This window comes from Pseudophryne corroboree, chromosome 4 (assembly GCF_028390025.1).
Source record: "Pseudophryne corroboree isolate aPseCor3 chromosome 4, aPseCor3.hap2, whole genome shotgun sequence".
NCBI classification, from domain to species: Eukaryota; Metazoa; Chordata; class Amphibia; order Anura; family Myobatrachidae; genus Pseudophryne; species Pseudophryne corroboree.
Window position 1 is genome coordinate 205,392,320 of NC_086447.1, and position 21,865 is coordinate 205,414,184.

A 21,865-nucleotide genomic window follows, 5' to 3' on the forward strand; every position below is an offset into this window, starting at 1 on the left:
GGTGATGGCAATCACAAATTAAAGAAAAGTCCAGGAGCAGAGCATTCTGTCCCTCCTGGAGAGGATCATGTTGGGAGGTATGAGAATAGGGAACAGTTAACATATTTGCCACATTGTTTAATAAAACCACTACTAGCCATGTGCAAACAGGAAGATTTCCCTTGGTGTGGTGACCACATAAAAATCATTCACAGACCTCAGATAAAACAAAACCAATTAAGACAACCTATGCTGCTAAACAGCTGTGAAACAATAAGTCCCAACATGCAAGAGCATCAGAACGGTCTATATTTATGTATACACCAACACACATATAAATCTGGAGTAGGGCAACCCATAGTTGCCTACCCTCCCTCATTCTGCAGGAGACTCCCTGAAATAGCAGCAATCTCCCTCACTCCCTGAATAGTCCAGCAATCTCCCTGATTGCACTTTACCCCTATTATGTAGCTATTACATTCTTGAGGAAAAAAAGAAATCAAAGATACATACATTCAAATGGGATTATCAGTGCCATTTCCCTGCATTGGTTATAAATCACAATGATCCCCACTTACAGTATACAGAATCTCTTGTAAAACACAATACACAAACAAATCCTGCAAAATATCAGTGTCTTTTCTTCAACAAATAGATCTTACTAACTTTGGGGCTCATTTACATTTGGATGTAAGTCATTTTTATGACACTCCTCTCCGATGTAGCAGTACACGCCCGTACTTACAGGTGTTACTTTCACATCTCCCTGAAATGTTTTTTCAAAAGTAGGCAAGTATGGGGCAACCACCAACAAGAAATATACATGATGGGTGGAATTGTTGAAAAAAATCAGTTGGGTGTCTGTTTTTTCCTATCTAATAGACAGGGGAAAAAAGACATCACCCGACTTTTCAAACATTTGAATTCCCCCAAATGGGCGGGATTCAAATCTTCTGGCCCCCCCTCCCACCCCCATCGCGCCCGTCGGCAGTATTCAAATGTTGCTGCCGATGGGCGCGATATTAGCATTTCAGCTTGCCACCCCCTGGGGTGGTGAGCCAAAATGCATGAAAAGTTACCAATTTGGATGCCCAAACGGGACTTTTCGCGATCGCGCCCGTGACTTTAGTCGGGTTTAGCTGCTTTACGCAGCTAAACCCATCTCTTATGGGCGCGATCAGGCGATAACAGGGGGCCATAGAATATTGCCCTGCGATCTCCCATCACTTTAGACGGGAGATCGGGGGCAATAAAAGATTTGAATCCCGCCCATTATATGTAATTAGAATTATCTGTAATTATATATTCTGTGAACATGAGACTAACCCCTTTTAACCTTTGCAGCATTACACTATCATTATAGAACATTTACATAATAGAGTATAACACTGATTTATACCCAAGTCGCATCATACATGTATGTGGTTCACAAAGCACCAAGAGGGTATTTCAGATCTGATCGTGGCAGCAAATTTGTTAGCAGTTAGGCAAAACCATTTGCACTGCAGGGGGGCAGATATAACATTTGCAGAGTTAGATTTGGGTGGGTTATATTGTTTCTGTGCAGGGTAAATACTGGCTGCTTTTTTTTTTACACTACAATTTAGATTTCAGTTTAAAACACACCCCACCCAAATCTAACTCTCTCTGCACATGTTATACCTTCCCCCCTGCAGTGCACATGGGGGGTCATTCAGACCTGATCGCACGCTGCCTTTTTTTGCAGCCATGCGATCGGGTCTGAACAGCGCATGCAAAACAATGCGCAGGCGCATCGGCCGCCGGCAACGGGGATCTCCGGGCAGCGACAGAACTAATGAAGAAAGCGATCACACTGGCGATCGCAAGAAGATTGACAGGAAGAAGGCGTTCGTGGGCGGCAACTCACCGTTTTCAGGGAGTGTCTGGAAAAAATAAGAATTTACTTACCGATAATTCTATTTCTCGGAGTCCGTAGTGGATGCTGGGGTTCCTGAAAGGACCATGGGGAATAGCGGCTCCGCAGGAGACAGGGCACAAAAGTAAAGCTTTCCGATCAGGTGGTGTGCACTGGCTCCTCCCCCTATGACCCTCCTCCAAGCCAGTTAGATACTGTGCCCGGACGAGCGTACACAATAAGGGAGGAATTTTGAATCCCGGGTAAGACTCATACCAGCCACACCAATCACACCGTACATCTTGTGATCTAAACCCAGTTAACAGTATGATAACAGCGGAGCCTCTGAAAAGATGGCTCACAACAATAATAACCCGATTTTTGTAACTATGTACAAGTATTGCAGATAATCCGCACTTGGGATGGGCGCCCAGCATCCACTACGGACTCCGAGAAATAGAATTATCGGTAAGTAAATTCTTATTTTCTCTATCGTCCTAGTGGATGCTGGGGTTCCTGAAAGGACCATGGGGATTATACCAAAGCTCCCAAACGGGCGGGAGAGTGCGGATGACTCTGCAGCACCGAATGAGAGAACTCCAGGTCCTCCTTAGCCAGGGTATCAAATTTGTAGAATTTAGCAAACGTGTTTGCCCCTGACCAAGTAGCTGCTCGGCAAAGTTGTAAAGCCGAGACCCCTCGGGCAGCCGCCCAAGATGAGCCCACCTTCCTTGTGGAATGGGCATTTACATATTTTGGCTGTGGCAGGCCTGCCACAGAATGTGCAAGCTGAATTGTATTACACATCCAACTAGCAATAGTCTGCTTAGAAGCAAGAGCACCCAGTTTGTTGGGTGCATACAGGATAACAGCAAGTCAGTTTTCCTGACTCCAGCCGTCCTGGAACATATTTTCAGGGCCCTGACAACATCTAGCAACTTGGAGTCCTCCAAGTCCCTAGTAGGTGCAAGGCACCACAATAAGCTGGTTCAGGTGAAACACTGACACCACCTTAGGGAGAGAACTGGGGACGAGTCCGCAGCTCTGCCCTGTCCGAATGGACAAACAGATATGGGCTTTTTTGAGAAAAAACCACCAATTTGACACTCGCCTGGTCCAGGCCAGGGCCAAGAGCATGGTCACTTTTCATGTGAGATGCTTCAAATCCACAGATTTGACTGGTTTTAAACCAATGTGATTTGAGGAATCCCAGAACTACGTTGAGATCCCACAGTGCCACTGGAGGCACAAAAGGGGGTTGTATATGCAATACTCCCTTGACAAACTTCTGGACTTCAGGAACTGAAGCCAATTCTTTCTGGAAGAAAATCGACAGGGCCGAAATTTGAACCTTAATGGACCCCAATTTGAGGCCCATAGACACTCCTGTTTGCAGGAAATGCAGGAAACGACCGAGTTGAAAATTCTTTGTGGGGCCTTCCTGGCCTCACACCACGCAACATATTTTCGCCACATGTGGTGATAATGTTGTGCGGTCACCTCCTTTCTGGCTTTGACCAGGGTAGGAATGACCTTTTCCGGAATGCCTTTTTCCCTTAGGATCCGGCTTTCCACCGCCATGCCGACAAACGCAGCTGCGGTAAGTCTTGGAACAGACATGGTACTTGCTGAAGCAAGTCCCTTCTTAGCGGCAGAGGCCATAAGACCTCTGTAAGCATCTCTTGAAGTTCCGGGTACCAAGTCCTTCTTGGCCAATCCGGAGCCATGAGTATAGTTCTTACTCCTCTACGTCTTATAATTCTCAGCACCTTAGGTATGAGAAGCAGAGGAGGGAACACATACACCGACTGGTACACCCACGGTGTTACCAGAACGTCCACAGCTATTGCCTGAGGGTCTCTTGACCTGGCGCAATACCTGTCCCGTTTTGTTCAGACGGGACGCCATCATGTCCACCTTTGGTATTTCCCAACGGTTTACAATCATGTGGAAAAAACTTCCCGATGAAGTTTCCACTCTCCCGGGTGGAGGCCGTGCCTGCTGAGGAAGTCTGCTTCCCAGTTTCCATTCCCGGGATGAAACACTGCTGACAGTGCTATCACATGATTTTCCGCCCAGCGAAAAGTCCTTGCAGTTTTTGCCATTGCCCTCCTGCTTCTTGTGTCGCCCTGTCTGTTTACGTGGGCGACTGCCGTGATGTTTTTCCCACTGGATCAATACCGGCTGACCTTGAAGCAGAGGTCTTGCTAAGCTTAGAGCATTATAAATTTACCCTTAGCTCCAGTATATTTATGTGGAGAAAAGTCTCCAGACTTGATCACACTCCCTGGAAATTTTTTCCTTGTGTGACTGCTCCCCAGCCTCTCGGGCTGGGCTCCGTGGTCACCAGCATCCAATCCTGAATGCCGAATCTGCGGCCCTCTAGAAGATGAGCACTCTATAACCACCACAGGAGAGACACCCTTGTCCTTGGATATAGGGTTATCCGCTGATGCATCTGAAGATGCGATCCGGACCATTTGTCCAGCAGATCCCACTGAAAAGTTCTTGCGTGAAATCTGCCGAATGGAATTGCTTCGTAGGAAGCCACCATTTTTACCAGGACCCTTGTGCAATGATGCACTGTTTTTAGGAGGTTCCTGACTAGTTCGGATAACTCCCTGGCTTTCTCTTCCGGGAGAAACACCTTTTTCTGGACTGTGTCCAGAATCATCCCTAGGCACAGCAGACATGTCGTCGGGATCAGCTGCGATTTTGGAATATTTAGAATCCACCCGTGCTGTTGTAGCAGTATCCTAGATAGTGCTACTCCGACCTCCAACTGTTCCCTGGACTATGCCCTTATCAGGAGATCGTCCAAGTAAGGGATAATTAAGACGCCTTTTCTTCGAAGAAGAATCATCATTTCGGCCATTACCTTGGTAAAGACCCGGGGTGCCGTGGACAATCCAAACGGCAGCGTCTGAAACCGATAGTGACAGTTCTGCACCACGAACCTGAGGTACCCTTAGTGAGAAGGGCAAATTTGGGACATAGAGGTAAGCATCCCTGATGTCCCGGGACACTATATAGTCCCCTTCTTCCTGGTTCGTTATCACTGCTCTGAGTGACTCCATCTTGATTTGAACCTTTGTAAGTGTTCAAAAAATTTTTTTAGAATAAGTCTCACCTAGCCTTCTGGCTTCAGTACCACAATATAGTGTGGAATAATACCCCTTTTCTTGTAGTAGGAGGGGTAATTTAATTATCACCTGCTGGGAATACAGCTTGTGAATTGTTTCCCATACTGCCTCCTTGTCGGAGGGAGACCTTGGTAAAGCAGACTTCAGGAGCCTGCGAAGGGGAAACGTCTCGACATTCCAATCTGTACCCCTGGGATACTATTTGTAGGATCCAGGGTTCCTGTACGGTCTCAGCGCCATGCTGAGAACTTGTCAGAAGCGGTGGAACGCTTCTGTTCCTGGGAATGGGCTGCCTGCTGCAGTCTTCTTCCCTTTCCTCTATCCCTGGGCAGATATGATCTTATAGGGACGAAAGGACTGAGGCTGAAAAGACGGTGTCTTTTTCTGCAGAGATGTGACTTAGGGTAAAAAACGGTGGATTTTCCAGCAGTTGCCGTGGCCACCAGGTCCGATGGACCGACCCCAAATACTCCTCTTCCTTTATACGGCAATACACCTTTGTGCCGTTTGGAATCTGCATCACCTGACCACTGTCGTGTCCATAACATCTTCTGGCAGTTATGGACATCGCATTTACTCTTGATGCCAGAGTGCAAATATCCCTCTGTGCATCTCGCATATATAGAAATGCATCCTTTAAATGCTCTATAGTCAATAAAATACTGTCCCTGTCAAGGGTATCAATATTTTTAGTCAGGGAATCCGACCAAGCCACCCCAGCTCTGCACATCCAGGCTGAGGCGATCGCTGGTCGCAGTATAACACCAGTATGTGTGTATATACTTTTTATGATATTTTCCAGCCTCCTGTCAGCTGGTCCTTGAGGACGGCCCTATCTATAGACGGTACCGCCACTTGTTTTGATAAGCGTGTGAGCGCCTTATCCACCCTAAGGGGTGTTTCCCAACGCGCCCTAACTTCTGGCGGGAAAGGGTATACCGCCCATAATTTTCTATCGGGGGGAACCCACGCATCATCACACACTTTATTTAATTTATCTGATTCAGGAAAAACTATGGTAGTTTTTTCACATCCCACATAATACCCTCTTTTGTGGTACTTGTAGTATCAGAAATATGTAACACCTCCTTCATTGCCTTTAACGTGTGGCCCTAATAAGGAATACGTTTGTTTATTCACCGTCGACACTGGATTCAGTGTCCCTGTCTGTGTCTGTGTCGACCGACTAAAGTAAACGGGCGTTTTAAAACCCCTGACGGTGTTTTTGAGACGTCTGGACCGGTACCAATTGTTTGTCGGCCGTCTCATGTCGTCAACCGACCTTGCAGCGTGTTGACATTATCACGTAATTCCCTAAATAAGCCATCCATTCCGGTGTCGACTCCCTAGAGAGTGACATCACCATTACAGGCAATTGCTCCGCCTCCTCACCAACATCGTCCTCCTACATGTCGACACACACGTACCGACACACAGCACACACACAGGGAATGCTCTGATAGAGGACAGGACCCACTAGCCCTTTGGAGAGACAGAGGGAGAGTTTGCCAGCACACACCAAAAACGCTATAATTATATAGGGACAACCTTATATAAGTGTTTTCCCTTATAGCATCTTTTTTATATATTTCTAACGCCAAATTAGTGCCCCCCCTCTCTGTTTTAACCCTGTTTCTGTAGTGCAGTGCAGGGGAGAGCCTGGGAGCCTTCCCTCCAGCCTTTCTGTGAGGGAAAATGGCGCTGTGTGCTGAGGAGATAGGCCCCGCCCCTTTTTCGGCGGCCTCGTCTCCCGCTCTTAACGGATTCTGGCAGGGGTTAAATATCTCCATATAGCCTCCGGAGGCTATATGTGAGGTATTTTTAGCCAAAATAGGTATTCATTTGCCTCCCAGGGCGCCCCCCTCCCAGCGCCCTGCACCCTCAGTGACTGCCGTGTGAAGTGTGCTGAGAGGAAAATGGCGCACAGCTGCAGTGCTGTGCGCTACCTTTAGAAGACTGAGGAGTCTTCTGCCGCCGATTCTGGACCTCTTCTTACTTCAGCATCTGTAAGGGGGCCGGCGGCAAGGCTCCGGTGACCATCCAGGCTGTACCTGTGATCGTCCCTCTGGAGCTGATGTCCAGTAGCCAAGAAGCCAATCCATCCTGCACGCAGGTGAGTTCACTTCTTCTCCCCTAAGTCCCTCGTTGCAGTGATCCTGTTGCCAGCAGGACTCACTGTAAAATAAAAAACCTAAGCTAAACTTTTCTAAGCAGCTCTTTAGGAGAGCCACCTAGATTGCACCCTTCTCGGCCGGGCACAAAAATCTAACTGGCTTGGAGGAGGGTCATAGGGGGAGGAGCCAGTGCACACCACCTGATCGGAAAGCTTTACTTTTGTGCCGTCTCCTGCGGAGCCGCTATTCCCCATGGTCCTTTCAGGAACCCCAGCATCCACTAGGACGATAGAGAAACGCAGACGTGCCCATCCGTTCGGGAGGAGGATTCCCGACGTCAGCACGGGCCCGGATCGTCACAGGGGCTAAGTAAGTCCTGGGCTGTGCAGAAGCTGCACAAACTTTTGTTTGTGTAGCTCACTGCACAGCCAATCGCAGCCCTGCACAGCGATTACCCCCTCCCCCTTTAGGCGGCGATTACCTGGTTGCAGCAGTGCAATATACCGCCTGCGTGCTACCAGGTCTGAATGACCCCCATGGTTTTGCCCAACTGCTAACAAATTTGCTGCTGAGATCAACTCTGAATTACCCCCAAAGTCTGTAATTGCCATAAAATGTAATAGCCTAAATGTAAACCATATAATCCATCTTTAGCTCTGCACAACGACCTCTGCAGTGCATCAGTAATTACTATGAGCAGCTGCGCTGCATGACTGCACAAGTCTATGTACTTCACCTGTAGTAGTGAGCACACCGGCCATCTCTCTTCCTGGCTTGTAGTTACAGGCAGGAAATGATCTCACATGGGAGTGGTGTACACTGGCAGATATACTGTAGTGTCACATTACAGCTGTATAGCTTAGCATCACAAACATTGTCAGCTGATTTCCCTGACCAGGTAATGAGGGAAACTACAACAATGAAATGACATTAAGCAAATGTAACTTGTATATCTGTCTATAGAAATATAGGAAGGTGACCTCTACCATTCTCTGACAATTTACAGGTATAGTTATCAGCAAACAATAACATTTTTCTCCTTATTGTTCAATATTGTAAAATATGTTGGCATTATGGACACTATTCAGGTTCAGTAGCAGATTCTGGTAAACAGCAGAGGGACAAATTCAGTATGAATAGCAAGTAGCGATTCGTACGGAATTTTTGCTGAGGGGCCGTGGGCGCATGCGCAGCAGGCCCTACTGCGTATGCGCCAGCATTTTCTGCGGGGGGCCGCAGAAAATACGATCGCCTCTGCCTGTCAATCAGGCAGAGGCGGTCGCGGGGCGGCAACACTCCATTTTCTGGGTGGAAACGGAGCGTTGCGGGGGCGTGTCAGCCCAAACAGTGGGCTGGTACGTGCGAACGGGGGCGTGTCGGGGGTGCAGCCGAAGCGGCTGCGTGACGTCACACGCAGCCGTTGCGACAGCAAAAATGGCGCTGGGACTCCGGCGGTCGCAGCTAAGCTGCACCGGCAGGAGTCATCCTTAATTTCTGCTAACAAGCAGAAATTGCGTGCTGTTCGCAATTTCTGCTTGAAGCAGGGGGGGAGGCGCCGGTCAGCATGCTGGGCAGCCTTGTCCAGCGCTGGGCGTCCCGCAGCATGAGTGCTAATGGTTAGCAAATTCTGCTTATTAGCAGAATTTGCTATCCTTACTGAATTGGCCCCAGAATCTGCTACTGCTTGCGATCGCATGCTGGGGGCCGCCCAGCTCAAAGCAAGGCACTACTCCGCAACGGTACATCCCCGCCCCACCACCACCCCACGCACTACTCCGCAACGGTACATCGCCGCCCCAACCCCAGGATGCAATCGCACTTTGCTAGTACGTGCATGCGCTGTGTGAATGCAATTTTCAGACAATAGTGAATGAGGGACTATATCAATTCTTACACACAGGTGTTAAAAAAACAACGATGGTTAACACAGTAATAAAACCTTGTACTTTCTCCTTATTTGTACGGAGTATTAGAAGCGATTTCATTGATATGTCTTATTTATTCCCTGCATTTTAGGTGGACATCCTACTACCCGCGGTACATTACCGCAGGTAATATTAATTGGGATTATTTTATTAGCCCCAACAAGCTGCAGTTTATCGGGCATTGTGTCACCTGCATCGGTGCATAGGTGTACTGGGCATCAGCTCCTGAATGCTCCCATGTCAGCTTCCGGCCGCCTTCCCTGCAATCCCCGACTGCTGCTGCGGCGGGCCTGGGGCACTGACTGGAGGGGTTGCCACGGTTTATCAGATATGTGCCGGCTATTCAGAGCTGCGGCGACGAAAACACACAGATTTCCCTGAACCTGTGTGTTTTCACATGTGATTTTTTTTTATTTTTTATGTTTTGCTTTTTTATTTTTACGGAAGATCTAATTTGATGCCCCGTAAAAAATATCGGTGAGACGTTGGGAAAAATTACAAAAAACACACCTCTTTTTCGTGCCCAATGTTTCCTTGCACCTAATTGGATACTGCCCTTAGTGTAAATACACTGCTCAAAAAAATAAAGAGAACACTAAAATAACACATCCTAGATCTGAATGAATTAAATATTCTTATTAAATACTTTGTTCTTTACATAGTTGAATGTGCTGACAACAAAATCACACAAAAATTATCAATGGAAATTATTAACCCATGGAGGTCAGGATTTGGAGTCACCCTCAAAATTAAAGTGGAAAAACACACTACATCCAACTTTGATGTAATGTCCTTAAAACAAGTCAAAATGAGGCTCAGTAGTGTCTGTGGCCTCCTCGTGCCTGTATGACCTCCCTACAATGCCTGGGCATGCTCCTGATGAGGTAGCGGATGGTCTCCTGAGGGATCTCCTCTCAGACCTGGACTAAAGCATCCGCCAACTCCTGGACAGTCTGTGGTGCAACGTGGCATTGGTGGATGGAGCGAGACATGATGTCCCAGATGTGCTCAATTGGATTCAGGTCTGGGGAACGGGCGGGCCAGTCCATAGCATCAATGCCTTCGTCTTGCAGGAACTGCTTACACACTCCAGCCACATGAGGTCTAGCATTGTCTTGCATTAGGAGGAACCCAGGGCCAACCGCACCAGCATATGGTCTCACAAGGGGTCTGAGGATCTCATCTCGGTACCTAATGGCAGTCAGGCTACCTCTGGCGAGCATATGGAGGGCTGTGCGGCCCCCCAAAGAAATGCCACCCCACACCATTACTGACCCACTGCCAAACCGGTTATGCTGGAGGATGTTGCAGGCAGCAGAACGTTCTCCTTGGCGTCTCCAGACTCTGTCACGTCTGTCACATGTGCTCAGTGAGAACCTGCTTTCATCTGTGAAGAGCACAGGGCGGCAGTGGCGAATTTGCCAATCTTGGTGTTCTCTGGCAAATGCCAAACGTCTTGCATGGTGTTGGGCTGTAAGCACAGCCCCCACCTGTGGACGTCGGGCCCTCATACCACCCTCATGGAGTCTGTTTATGATCGTTTGAGTAGACACATGCACATTTGTAGCTTGATGGAGGTCATTTTGCAGGGCTCTGGCAGTGCTCCTCCTGTTCCTCCTTGCACAAAGGCGGAGGTAGCGGTCCTGCTGCTGGGTTGTTGCCCTCCTACGGCCTCCTCCACATCTCCTGATGTACTGGCCTGTCTCCTGGTAGCGCCTCGATGCTCTGGACACTTCGCTGACAGACACAGCAAACCTTCTTGCTACAGCTCGCATTGATATGCCATCCTGGATGAGCTGCACTACCTGAGCCACTTGTGTGGGTTGTAGGGAGGTCATACAGGCACGTGAAGGCCACACACACTACTGAGCCTCATTTTGACTTGTTTGAAGGACATTACATCAAAGTTGGATCAGCCTGTAGTGTGTTTTTCCACTTTAATTTTGAGGGTGACTCCAAATCCAGACCTCCGTGGGTTAATAAATCTGATTTCCATTGATAATTTTTGAGTGATTTTGTTGTCAGCACATTCAACTATGTAAAGAACAAAGTATTTAATAAGAATATTTAATTCATTCAGATCTAGGATGTGTTATTTTAGTGTTCCCTTTATTTTTTTGAGCAGTGTATATACTTAATGGGGTAGATGGGTCCTTCCAAACACACAGCAAGGATTGGGCCACACAAGCAGGAAGTAACATAAAACATATGCAGCAGCGCCAGATCCACCAAACCCAAGACGGATGACAGGACGACTGGATTTCAAGGAGAACATATGGGAGCGTATTCATTTAGTGCCGGTTCTTTCGTCCAGGCGAAAAACTGCACTTTTCGGCTGTTTATAGGTGGAATTTACATCATACTTGCCTACATTCTATTTCTCCTCTCCGGGAGAAGCCCGGAGAGGAGACGCTGCAGGAGTATTTGGGGGGGGGGGGGGGGGGGGGGCTGGACTGTGACATCGCTAAGCCCCGCATTGGTAAATGCCGCTATTCGCGGGTCCGCGGGAAGGGGGCGGGGCTAAAATGACGCAATTTGCGTCATTTTAACCCCTTCTCCACCCGACAGACCCGCGAATACGGGAGATTTTCTCTCCATGTAGGTAAGTATGATTTACATTCGACCTATTCAATGGCTGTGCCGTTTTTTTGACTGGTTGAAAAGACCGGCACGGGTGATAACCACGTGGATTGGCGAATTTGCCACCGATCCACGTGTTTTGCATAATTTGCAGGTGTTTTCACCCGTTTTTGGGTCAATTTTCGCCCAAGCCAATTCGTCCACAAATAAAATGGGCACAACTAAATACACAGACGTCGAATTAGTGCAGTTTTTTTTCGGCGAGCCGAAGAAAACGGCACTAAATGAATACGCCTCATACATTTGAATGAATGAGTTCACACAGTGCGGCTGTGCTGCACTGTGTTCTACTTGAAATCTGATTGTGGCACTGGCCAGATGCTTTTCTGCAGCATCCGGCATAAAGGCTATATGAAGATCTGAAGACCTGACGTGCCTAATGGATGGAGTCCGCCCTCTCTCTTCACAACCCGAAGAACCCTTAACTGGCTTTTACTAAAGCCCAAAACATCTATCCAGTCTGTTTTTGCAATCACAGATATTTTCCCTGAGTTTTAAATCATATAGGTCAGAAACCTGGGACAAATATTAAGGCTAGTACACACTAGCCGATCGCTGCCGACGCCGATATTAGCAGGCGGGGACGCAGCAGGGGGGCCTGCATCGGTAAGTGCATACACACTTGCTGATCCGGCCGGGACAAGCAACAAATGCAGGGGGAAGGGGGGGGGGGGGGGGGAGCGGGGAGGAACGACATCCATGCTGCAGATTACAAGGATCACCCTCGTCTGTACATGTTCAGACGAGGGAGGGGGTCGTTAACAATGGGCCTAATTCAGACCTAATTGGTGCTATGCGTTTTCGCACAGCAGCGATCAGGTCTGAACTGCGCATGTCTTAGCCCTGCGATCGCCTCTGCCTGATTGACATGCAGAGGCAGTCGCTGGGCGGGAGGGGGCGGTCCGGCAGCGATTGGCGACCCTCACAGCGACGAGCAGCTCCCTACCAGTGCGCAGGAGCTGTGCTGTTGGGAAGCTACTCTTCAAGTACAAAAGCATTGCCGATGTGCGATGCTTTTGTACTTGTGTGACGGGGCAGGGACTGACATGCGCGGGCGGACTAGCCCTGTGCTGCGCTTTTCCCTGCATGTCAGTGTGACTGATCGTAGATGTGCTAAATTTAGCACATCTACGATCAGGTCTGAATCAGCTCCAATGCGCGGGATTATGCATCGTTAACGACATTAAGTGTACACACTGGACGGGATTGTGAAAGATCTCGCTGAGATCGGCCATTCTGAGTAAGATCTTTCAAAATCTCGTCTATTGTGTATGGGGCTTAACTCCCGTATACAACCTTACCGGTGCTTTCATCACATATTCACCCCTTTGTTTCGACCTGTGAGGAGAAACAATTGCAGCCTTAAAACAAAAATCACGAGGCAAAGTGTTTGCATTGGCCAGTTGTCTTCCTGACCTGTGCTGTACTGAAAAAGTAAAGTTTTGCAATGGCATAGCAATGGGTAGGCATCGAACTTCAACACATTATTCAATTTATGTAAATCATTGCAGAAGCACAAACTCCCGTCAGGTTTTGGAATGACCACTCACTATGCGACTCTTCAAGTACATCCAACACCAATATTTTTTACATTTCTTTATACACTGATTCCTGTTGGGCTTCTGGTATTCTGCAGGGCTAGGTAAACCTTAACCCTTGGGTCAGTAATTCTGTCATGTTTAATGACTGTTTTACCCAGTATGTCTGAAAACAAAACTCTATTTCTTATGAGAAATTATTTAGCCTCCTAGTGTTGACCAGCTGAGGGGGTTTTGCGATTATTATTTTGGAAACCAAATGATATGGGTTTACTGTAGGGACTGGCATACTATTCTATCCTTCCAAGGTTTTATAAGATTTACATCAGGGGTGGGGAACCTCAGGCCCGAGGGCCGTATAAGGCCCGCAGAGCCACTTGATCCGGCCAGGCTCACCTAGCCGAGCGCCCGCTGAGATTTTGTTACTAGTGGGCGCCTGGCTTCTTACCCTCAGTAGCAGCCAGAGGCAGGAGCCCACTCCTGAGCTCCGGCTTCCGGTTCTGGCAGTGTGCGTGTGCTGCTGTGCGGTATTATGGGAGAGATGTCATGACTTCTCTCCCATAGTTCTGAGGAGTGGCCAGGCGGAGGGCAATGGTCCGGAAACAGGAGCTGGGCTGGTGAGTATTGTAGTTTTTTTTTCTTTTAATGTGTGTGTGTGTAAGCGTTGCTACTAAAGGGCATATCTAATGGGGCATAACAACTGACTGGTGGCATATCTAATGGGGCATAACAAGTGACGGGGCATATCTAATAGGGCATAACAAGTGAAAGGGGGCATACTTACTAGGGGCATATCTACTGGGGCATAACAACTGACTGGGGGTATATCTACTGGGGACATAACTACTGACTGGGGGCATATCTACTGGGGACAGGCTCATTTTTAAGTTGATAATTTTTGTATGGCCCCCGAAGGATTTTATAAATATCCAAATGGCCCTTAGTAGAAAAAAAGGTTCCCCACCCCTGATTTACATGGTAGATCTTTTTCTGGCTTTCTTTTCTTAATTGAGTTCACTCACTTTTTCTAGGATTTCAAAGGGTCCTTAATACTTAGCTAAAAGTTAACTTCTACTGTGGGAACCAAAGGAAGCACTCTGTTCTGGAGCAAAGATGTCCAAAGAGGCAAAGATGTGCACCTTCTACTATGCCTATTGGGCCTTTTCCAAGTGCTCTCTCATTGGCACCACTGCAGCACTCTTTCCTGCATCTGAGAAACATGCTCAATAACAGTTTTATAAGGACTGAATTAACTCTCCCATGTCTCTTCTGCAATGTCCAGCAATCCCTTAGGTGTCTACCATACTACAAATTAATGGTTGGTGAATCTTTCTAATGTGCAACAATAAATAAGGTAGCAAATAATCCCAATCTCTTTTATCTTTATCCACCACTTTCTTTAATATGTTATTTATTTATTTATTTATTAAGTTTTGTTAAACCTCTCCACCAAATCATCAGTCTGGGGGTGATAGACAGAGGTCCTGAAATTAGTAATTTTAAACATAATTCTGTCACGATTTTTGACATAAATGGAGTACTCTGATAAATCCGGATTTTCTTAGGTATTCCCAACCTACTAAAGACATGTACTTTCACTTTTTGTCACAAACTAACCAGGTATCTCCTGCCGCTGGGTTACCGCATACCACACTATTTTCTGCCTTTACAACATGCTATCTACACCATCTGACTCCTGTGCCATCTCCAGTGTGCTCAGGTCACATTGTCTATGCTGCCAACTGTCCCCTGGTGTGACGAAGCACCATTCCACATTAGTGCTGGGTCCTGGGCGCTGCCATGACAGTTATGGTCAGCCAACTGCTGACCAGCCAATCGCAGACCAGTGTGAGCCACCTGACACAGTTCAGCCAATCCCAGCACAGCCAGGGGTACAAAGCCAGGGCACGGATACTCCCAAGTTCCCTGTGCAATGTCTAACCTATAAATACGAAATTTGGGTGCAATAACCAACACCAATTGCGCTGATCAGCTTAGAGTAATAAACAAGCTGCTCTCATATGATACTGCATACTCAGAGCCCATCCTGAGACGGGGACTGTAATGAAGTAATGTCACACACTGGTATCCTGTCACTGTGCTGTCTGGACGCCTGAGACCCACCCAAATGTATTTTAATCATGTGTTGAAATAAATCTACTTTTACTACGTTGATCTTGTGTGGATTTGGCATTTAAAAGAAACCTCTATATATGAATCCCAACCATTATCTAAGTGAGTTGGGTACGCCATATTTATTTATCAGCTTTGGGTCTAATCTGGTACAGAGCTTCTAAAAAATAAGATTTTACTTACCGATAAATCTATTTCTCGTAGTCCGTAGTGGATGCTGGGGACTCCGTCAGGACCATGGGGATTAGCGGCTCCGCAGGAGACAGGGCACAAAAATAAAGCTTTAGGATCAGGTGGTGTGCACTGGCTCCTCCCCCTATGACCCTCCTCCAAGCCTCAGTTAGGATACTGTGCCCGGACGAGCGTACACAATAAGGAAGGATTTTGAATCCCGGGTAAGACTCATACCAGCCACACCAATCACACCGTACAACTTGTGATCTGAACCCAGTTAACAGTATGACAACGTAGGAGCCTCTGAACAGACGGCTCACAATAAGAACAACCCGTTTTTTTTGTAACAATAACTATGTACAAGTATTGCAGACAATCCGCACTTGGGATGGGCGCCCAGCATCCACTACGGACTACGAGAAATAGATTTATCGGTAAGTAAAATCTTATTTTCTCTAACGTCCTAGTGGATGCTGGGGACTCCGTCAGGACCATGGGGATTATACCAAAGCTCCCAAACGGGCGGGAGAGTGCGGATGACTCTGCAGCACCGAATGAGAGAACTCCAGGTCCTCTTTAGCCAGGGTATCAAATTTGTAGAATTTTACAAACGTGTTCTCCCCCGACCACGTAGCTGCTCGGCAGAGTTGTAATGCCGAGACCCCTCGGGCAGCCGCCCAGGATGAGCCCACCTTCCTTGTGGAATGGGCCTTGACAGATTTAGGCTGTGGCAGGCCTGCCACAGAATGTGCAAGTTGAATTGTGCTACAAATCCAACGAGCAATCGTCTGCTTAGAAGCAGGAGCACCCAGCTTGTTGGGTGCATAGAGTATAAACAGCGAGTCAGATTTTCTGACTCCAGCCGTCCTTGAAATATATATTTTCAATGCCCTGACAACGTCCAGCAACTTGGAATCCTCCAAATCGCTAGTAGCCGCAGGCACCACAATAGGCTGGTTCAGGTGAAACGCTGACACCACCTTAGGCAGAAAATGAGGACGCGTCCGCAGTTCTGCCCTGTCCGAATGGAAAATCAGATATGGGCTTTTATACGATAAAGCCGCCAATTCTGACACTCTCCTGGCTGAAGCCAGGGCCAGTAGCATGGTTACTTTCCATGTAAGATATTTCAAATCCGCCGATTTGAGTGGCTCAAACCAATGGGATTTGAGAAAATCCAAAACTACATTAAGGTCCCACGGAGCCACTGGGGCCACAACCGGGGGCTGTATATGTAGTACTCCTTTTACAAAAGTCTGGACTTCAGGAACTGAAGCCAATTCTTTCTGGAAGAAAATCGACAGGGCCGAAATTTGAACCTTAATGGACCCCAACTTGAGGCCCATAGACAATCCTGTTTGCAGGAAATGTAGGAATCGACCCAATTGAAATTCCTCCGTGGGGGCCTTCCTGGCCTCACACCACGCAACATATTTTCTCCAAATGCGGTGATAATGTTGTGCAGTCACCTCCTTCCTGGCTTTAACCAGTGTAGGAATGACCTCTTCTGGAATGCCTTTTTCCCTTAGAATTCGGCGTTCAACCGCCACGCCGTCAAACGCAGCCGCGGTAAGTCTTGGAATAGACACGGTCCCTGCTGAATCAGGTCCCGTCTTAGAGGTAGAGGCCACGGATTTTCCGTGAGCATCTCCTGAAGTTCCGGGTACCAAGTTCTTCTTGGCCAATCCGGAGCCACGAGTATCGTTCTTACTCCCCTTTGCCGTATAATTCTCAGTACTTTGGGTATGAGAGGCAGAGGAGGAAACACATACACTGACTGGAACACCCACGGTGTTACCAGAGCGTCCACAGCTATTGCCTGAGGGTCTCTCGACCTGGCGCAATACCTGTCCAGTTTTTTGTTGAGGCGAGACGCCATCATATCCACCTTTGGTTTTTCCCAACGGTTCACAATCATGTGGAAGACTTCTGGATGAAGTCCCCACTCTCCCGGGTGTAGATCGTGTCTGCTGAGGAAGTCTGCTTCCCAGTTGTCCACTCCCGGAATGAACACTGCTGACAGTGCTATCACATGATCTTCCGCCCAGCGAAGAATCCTTGCAGCTTCTGCCATTGCTCTCCTGCTTCTTGTGCCGCCCTGTCTGTTTACGTGGGCGACTGCCGTGATGTTGTCCGACTGGATCAACACCGGCTGACCCTGAAGCAGGGGTTTTGCCAGGCTTAGAGCATTGTAAATCGCTCTTAGCTCCAGTATATTTATGTGAAGAGACATCTCCAGGCTTGACCATACTCCCTGGAAGTTTCTTCCCTGTGTGACTGCTCCCCAGCCTCTCAGACTGGCATCCGTGGTCACCAGGACCCAGTCCTGTATGCCGAATCTGCGGCCTTCTAACAGATGAGCACTCTGCAACCACCACAGAAGAGACACCCTTGTCCGTGGCGATAAGGTTATCCGCTGATGCATCTGCAGATGCGATCCGGACCATTTGTCCAGCAGATCCCACTGAAAAGTTTGTGCGTGGAATCTGCCGAATGGGATTGCTTCGTAAGAAGCCACCATCTTTCCCAGGACTCTTGTGCATTGATGCACAGACACTTTTCCTGGTTTTAGGAGGTTCCTGACAAGTTCGGATAACTCCTTGGCTTTCTCCTCCGGAAGAAACACCTTTTTCTGAACCGTGTCCAGAATCATTCCCAGGAACAGCAGACGTGTTGTCGGGGTCAACTGAGATTTTGGAAAATTCAGAATCCACCCGTGTTGTTGCAGCACTACTTGGGTTAGTGCTACTCCGTCCTCCAGCTGTTCTCTGGACCTTGCCCTTATCAGGAGATCGTCCAAGTAAGGGATAATTAATACGCCTCTTCTTCGCAGAAGAATCATCATTTCGGCCATTACCTTGGTAAAGACCCGAGGTGCCGTGGACAATCCAAACGGCAGCGTCTGAAACTGATAATGACAGTTTTGCACCACGAACCTGAGGTACCCTTGATGTGAAGGGCAAATTGGGACATGCAGGTAAGCATCTTTTATGTCCAGGGACACCATAAAGTCCCCTTCTTCCAGATTCGCTATCACTGCTCTGAGTGATTCCATCTTGAACTTGAATTTTTGTATGTACAGGTTCAAAGATTTCAGATTTAGAATAGGTCTTACCGAGCCGTCCGGCTTCGGTACCACAAATAGCGTGGAGTAATACCCCTTTCCCTGTTGTAGGAGGGGTACCTTGACTATCACCTGCTGAAAAAACAGCTTGTGAATGGCTTCCAATACCGTCGCCCTGTCTGAGGGAGACGTTGGCAAAGCAGACTTTAGGAACCGGCGAGGGGGAGACTTCTCGAATTCCAACCTGTAACCCTGAGATACTACCTGCAGGATCCAGGGGTCCACCTGTGAGCAAGCCCACTGCGCGCTGAAATTCTTGAGTCGACCCCCCACCGTTCCTGAGTCCGCTTGTAAAGCCCCAGCGTCATGCTTTGCAGAACCCGCGGAGGGCTTCTGTTCCTGGGAAGGAGCTGCTTGCTGCCCTCTCTTACCCCTTTCCTCTGCCTCGGGGCAGATATGACTGTCCTTTTGCCCGCTTGTTCTTATAGGACCGAAAGGACTGCGGCTGAAAAGACGGTGTCTTTTTCTGTTGGGAGGGGGTCTGAGGTAAAAAGGTGGATTTCCCGGCAGTTGCCGTGGCCACCAAATCCGATAGACCGACGCCAAATAATTCCTCCCCTTTATACGGCAATACTTCCATATGCCGTTTGGAATCCGCATCACCTGACCACTGTCGTGTCCATAAACTTCTTCTGGCAGATATGGACATCGCACTTACTCTCGATGCCAGAGTGCAAATATCCCTCTGAGCATCTCGCATATAAAGAAAAGCATCCTTTAATTGCTCTAAAGTCTGTAAAATACTGTCCCAATCCAGGGTATCAATATTTTCAGTCAGGGAATCCGACCAGACCACCCCAGCACTGCACATCCAGGCTGAGGCGATGGCTGGTCGCAGTATAACACCAGTATGTGTGTATATACTTTTTAGGGTAGTTTCCAGCCTCCTATCAGCTGGATCCTTGAGGGCGGCCGTATCAGGAGACGGTAACGCCACTTGTTTTGATAAGCGTGTGAGCGCCTTATCCACCTTAGGGGGTGTTTCCCAGCGCGCCCTAACCTCTGGCGGGAAAGGGTATAATGCCAATAACTTTTTTGAAATTAGCACTTTTCTATCTGGGTTAACCCACGCTTCATCACATACATCATTCAATTCCTCTGATTCAGGAAAAACTACAGGTAGTTTTTTCACCCCCCACATAATACCCCTTTTTGTGGTACTTGTAGTATCAGAGATATGCAAAGCCTCCTTCATTGCCGTGATCATATAACGTGTGGCCCTACTGGAAAATACGTTTGTTTCTTCACCGTCGACACTAGATTCAGTGTCCGTGTCTGGGTCTGTGTCGACCGACTGAGGTAAAGGGCGTTTTACAGCCCCTGACGGTGTCTGAGACGCCTGGGCAGGTACTAACTGGTTTTCCGGCCGTCTCATGTCGTCAACTGATTTTTGTAATGTGCTGACATTATCACGTAATTCCATAAACAAAGCCATCCATTCCGGTGTCGACTCCCTGGGGGGTGACATCACCATTACCGGCAATTGCTCAGCCTCCACACCAACATCGTCCTCATACATGTCGACACACACGTACCGACACACAGCAGACACACAGGGAATGCTCTATTGAAGACAGGACCCCACTAGCCCTTTGGGGAGACAGAGGGAGAGTTTGCCAGCACACACCCAAGCGCTATAATATATATGGGAACAACCCTATATAAGTGTTGTATCCTTATAGCAGCTTAAATATAGTAATATCGCCAAAAAAAAGTGCCCCCCCTCTCTGTTTTACCCTGTTTCTGTAGTGCAGTGCAGGGGAGAGTCCTGGGAGCCTTCCTCACAGCGGAGCTGAGCAGGAAAATGGCGCTGTGTGCTGAGGAGAATAAGCCCCGCCCCCTATTTCGGCGGGCTCTTCTCCGGAGTTTGTGAGATCTGGCAGGTGTTAAATACATCCATATAGCCTCAAGGGCTATATGTGATGTATTTTTAGCCATAAAAAGGTATTATACATTGCTGCCCAGGGCGCCCCCCCAGCGCCCTGCACCCTCCGTGACCGCTGTGTGAAGTGTGCTGACAACAATGGCGCACAGCTGCAGTGCTGTGCGCTACCTCAGGAAGACTGAAAAGTCTTCTGCCGCCTGCTTCTGGACCTCTTCCATCTTCGGCATCTGCAAGGGGGGTCGGCGGCGCGGCTCCGGGACCGGACTCCATGGCTGGGCCTGTGTTCGATCCCTCTGGAGCTAATGGTGTCCAGTAGCCTAAGAAGCCAATCCATCCTGCACGCAGGTGAGTTGACTTCTCTCCCCTAAGTCCCTCGATGCAGTGAGCCTGTTGCCAGCAGGACTCACTGAAAATAAAAAACCTAAAAACTTTTTCTAAGCAGCTCTTTAGGAGAGCCACCTAGATTGCACCCTGCTCGGACGGGCACAAAAACCTAACTGAGGCTTGGAGGAGGGTCATAGGGGGAGGAGCCAGTGCACACCACCTGATCCTAAAGCTTTATTTTTGTGCCCTGTCTCCTGCGGAGCCGCTAATCCCCATGGTCCTGACGGAGTCCCCAGCATCCACTAGGACGTTAGAGAAAATAAACCTTTATGTATATCTTTACCACACACTCCAAGTGACTTTTCGGTACGCTTATCCTTTCTTTATTATTGGTGGTGAGATTCTATCCTGTTATGGGCCCTACACACTGACTGCCCGACGGCGGATACGGCCGACGGGCGACCCGGTGGCGGGGGGGCAGTGACGGGGGGAGTGAAGTTTGTTCACTCCCCCTGTCTCCCGGCTCCATAGCAATGCAGGCAAATATGGACGAGATCGTCCATATTGGCCTGCATGCACAAGCGACGGGGCACCAGCTTTGAACAAGTGTGGGCCCGCGCATTGTTCATCGCTTGTGCCTCCACACTGAATGATATGAATGGTATCTTGTTCATTAATGAACGCGATCGTTCATATCTTTCAGTATTATCGCCCAGTGTGTAGGGCCCATTACTCATCACGAAAAATCGGACGGCCACCTTTCATCTTCCAAACACAAGGTGGGACTATTTATACCGAATATATTGCATTTTTTGTCTATTTTGCATGTATATATGGACCACACCTTATTTGTGAGGAATACCGCGTTTGAGAATTCTGTACAACCTCCAATAATTATATTGGTCTGGTATCTTTTGCATTTTTAATTTTATTGTATTGATTGAAGTTATCGTTAAATAGTATATATCGCCTTTGATCCACCACTAATCTTTTACCCATGTACATTTTCC

At 48.1% G+C, this 21,865-nt stretch overlaps 1 protein-coding gene across 6 annotated transcripts in view; it reads right to left on the reverse strand.

The window, feature by feature from the left end:
* The window catches only part of THAP4 (THAP domain containing 4), a 227,011-nt gene that overhangs the window by 21,158 nt on the left and 183,988 nt on the right, over positions 1-21,865 (reverse strand). The window contains exon 1 of one of the 6 annotated variants that reach the window (XM_063915832.1): positions 7,849-7,921. The exons of the other annotated variants lie outside the window; for them this stretch is intronic. Coding sequence (XP_063771902.1) covers positions 7,849-7,873 — 25 coding nt within the window. The 5' untranslated portion in view covers positions 7,874-7,921. Of the gene's footprint in view, positions 1-7,848; positions 7,922-21,865 lie in introns of those variants that run through there. 6 annotated transcript variants of the gene reach the window in all.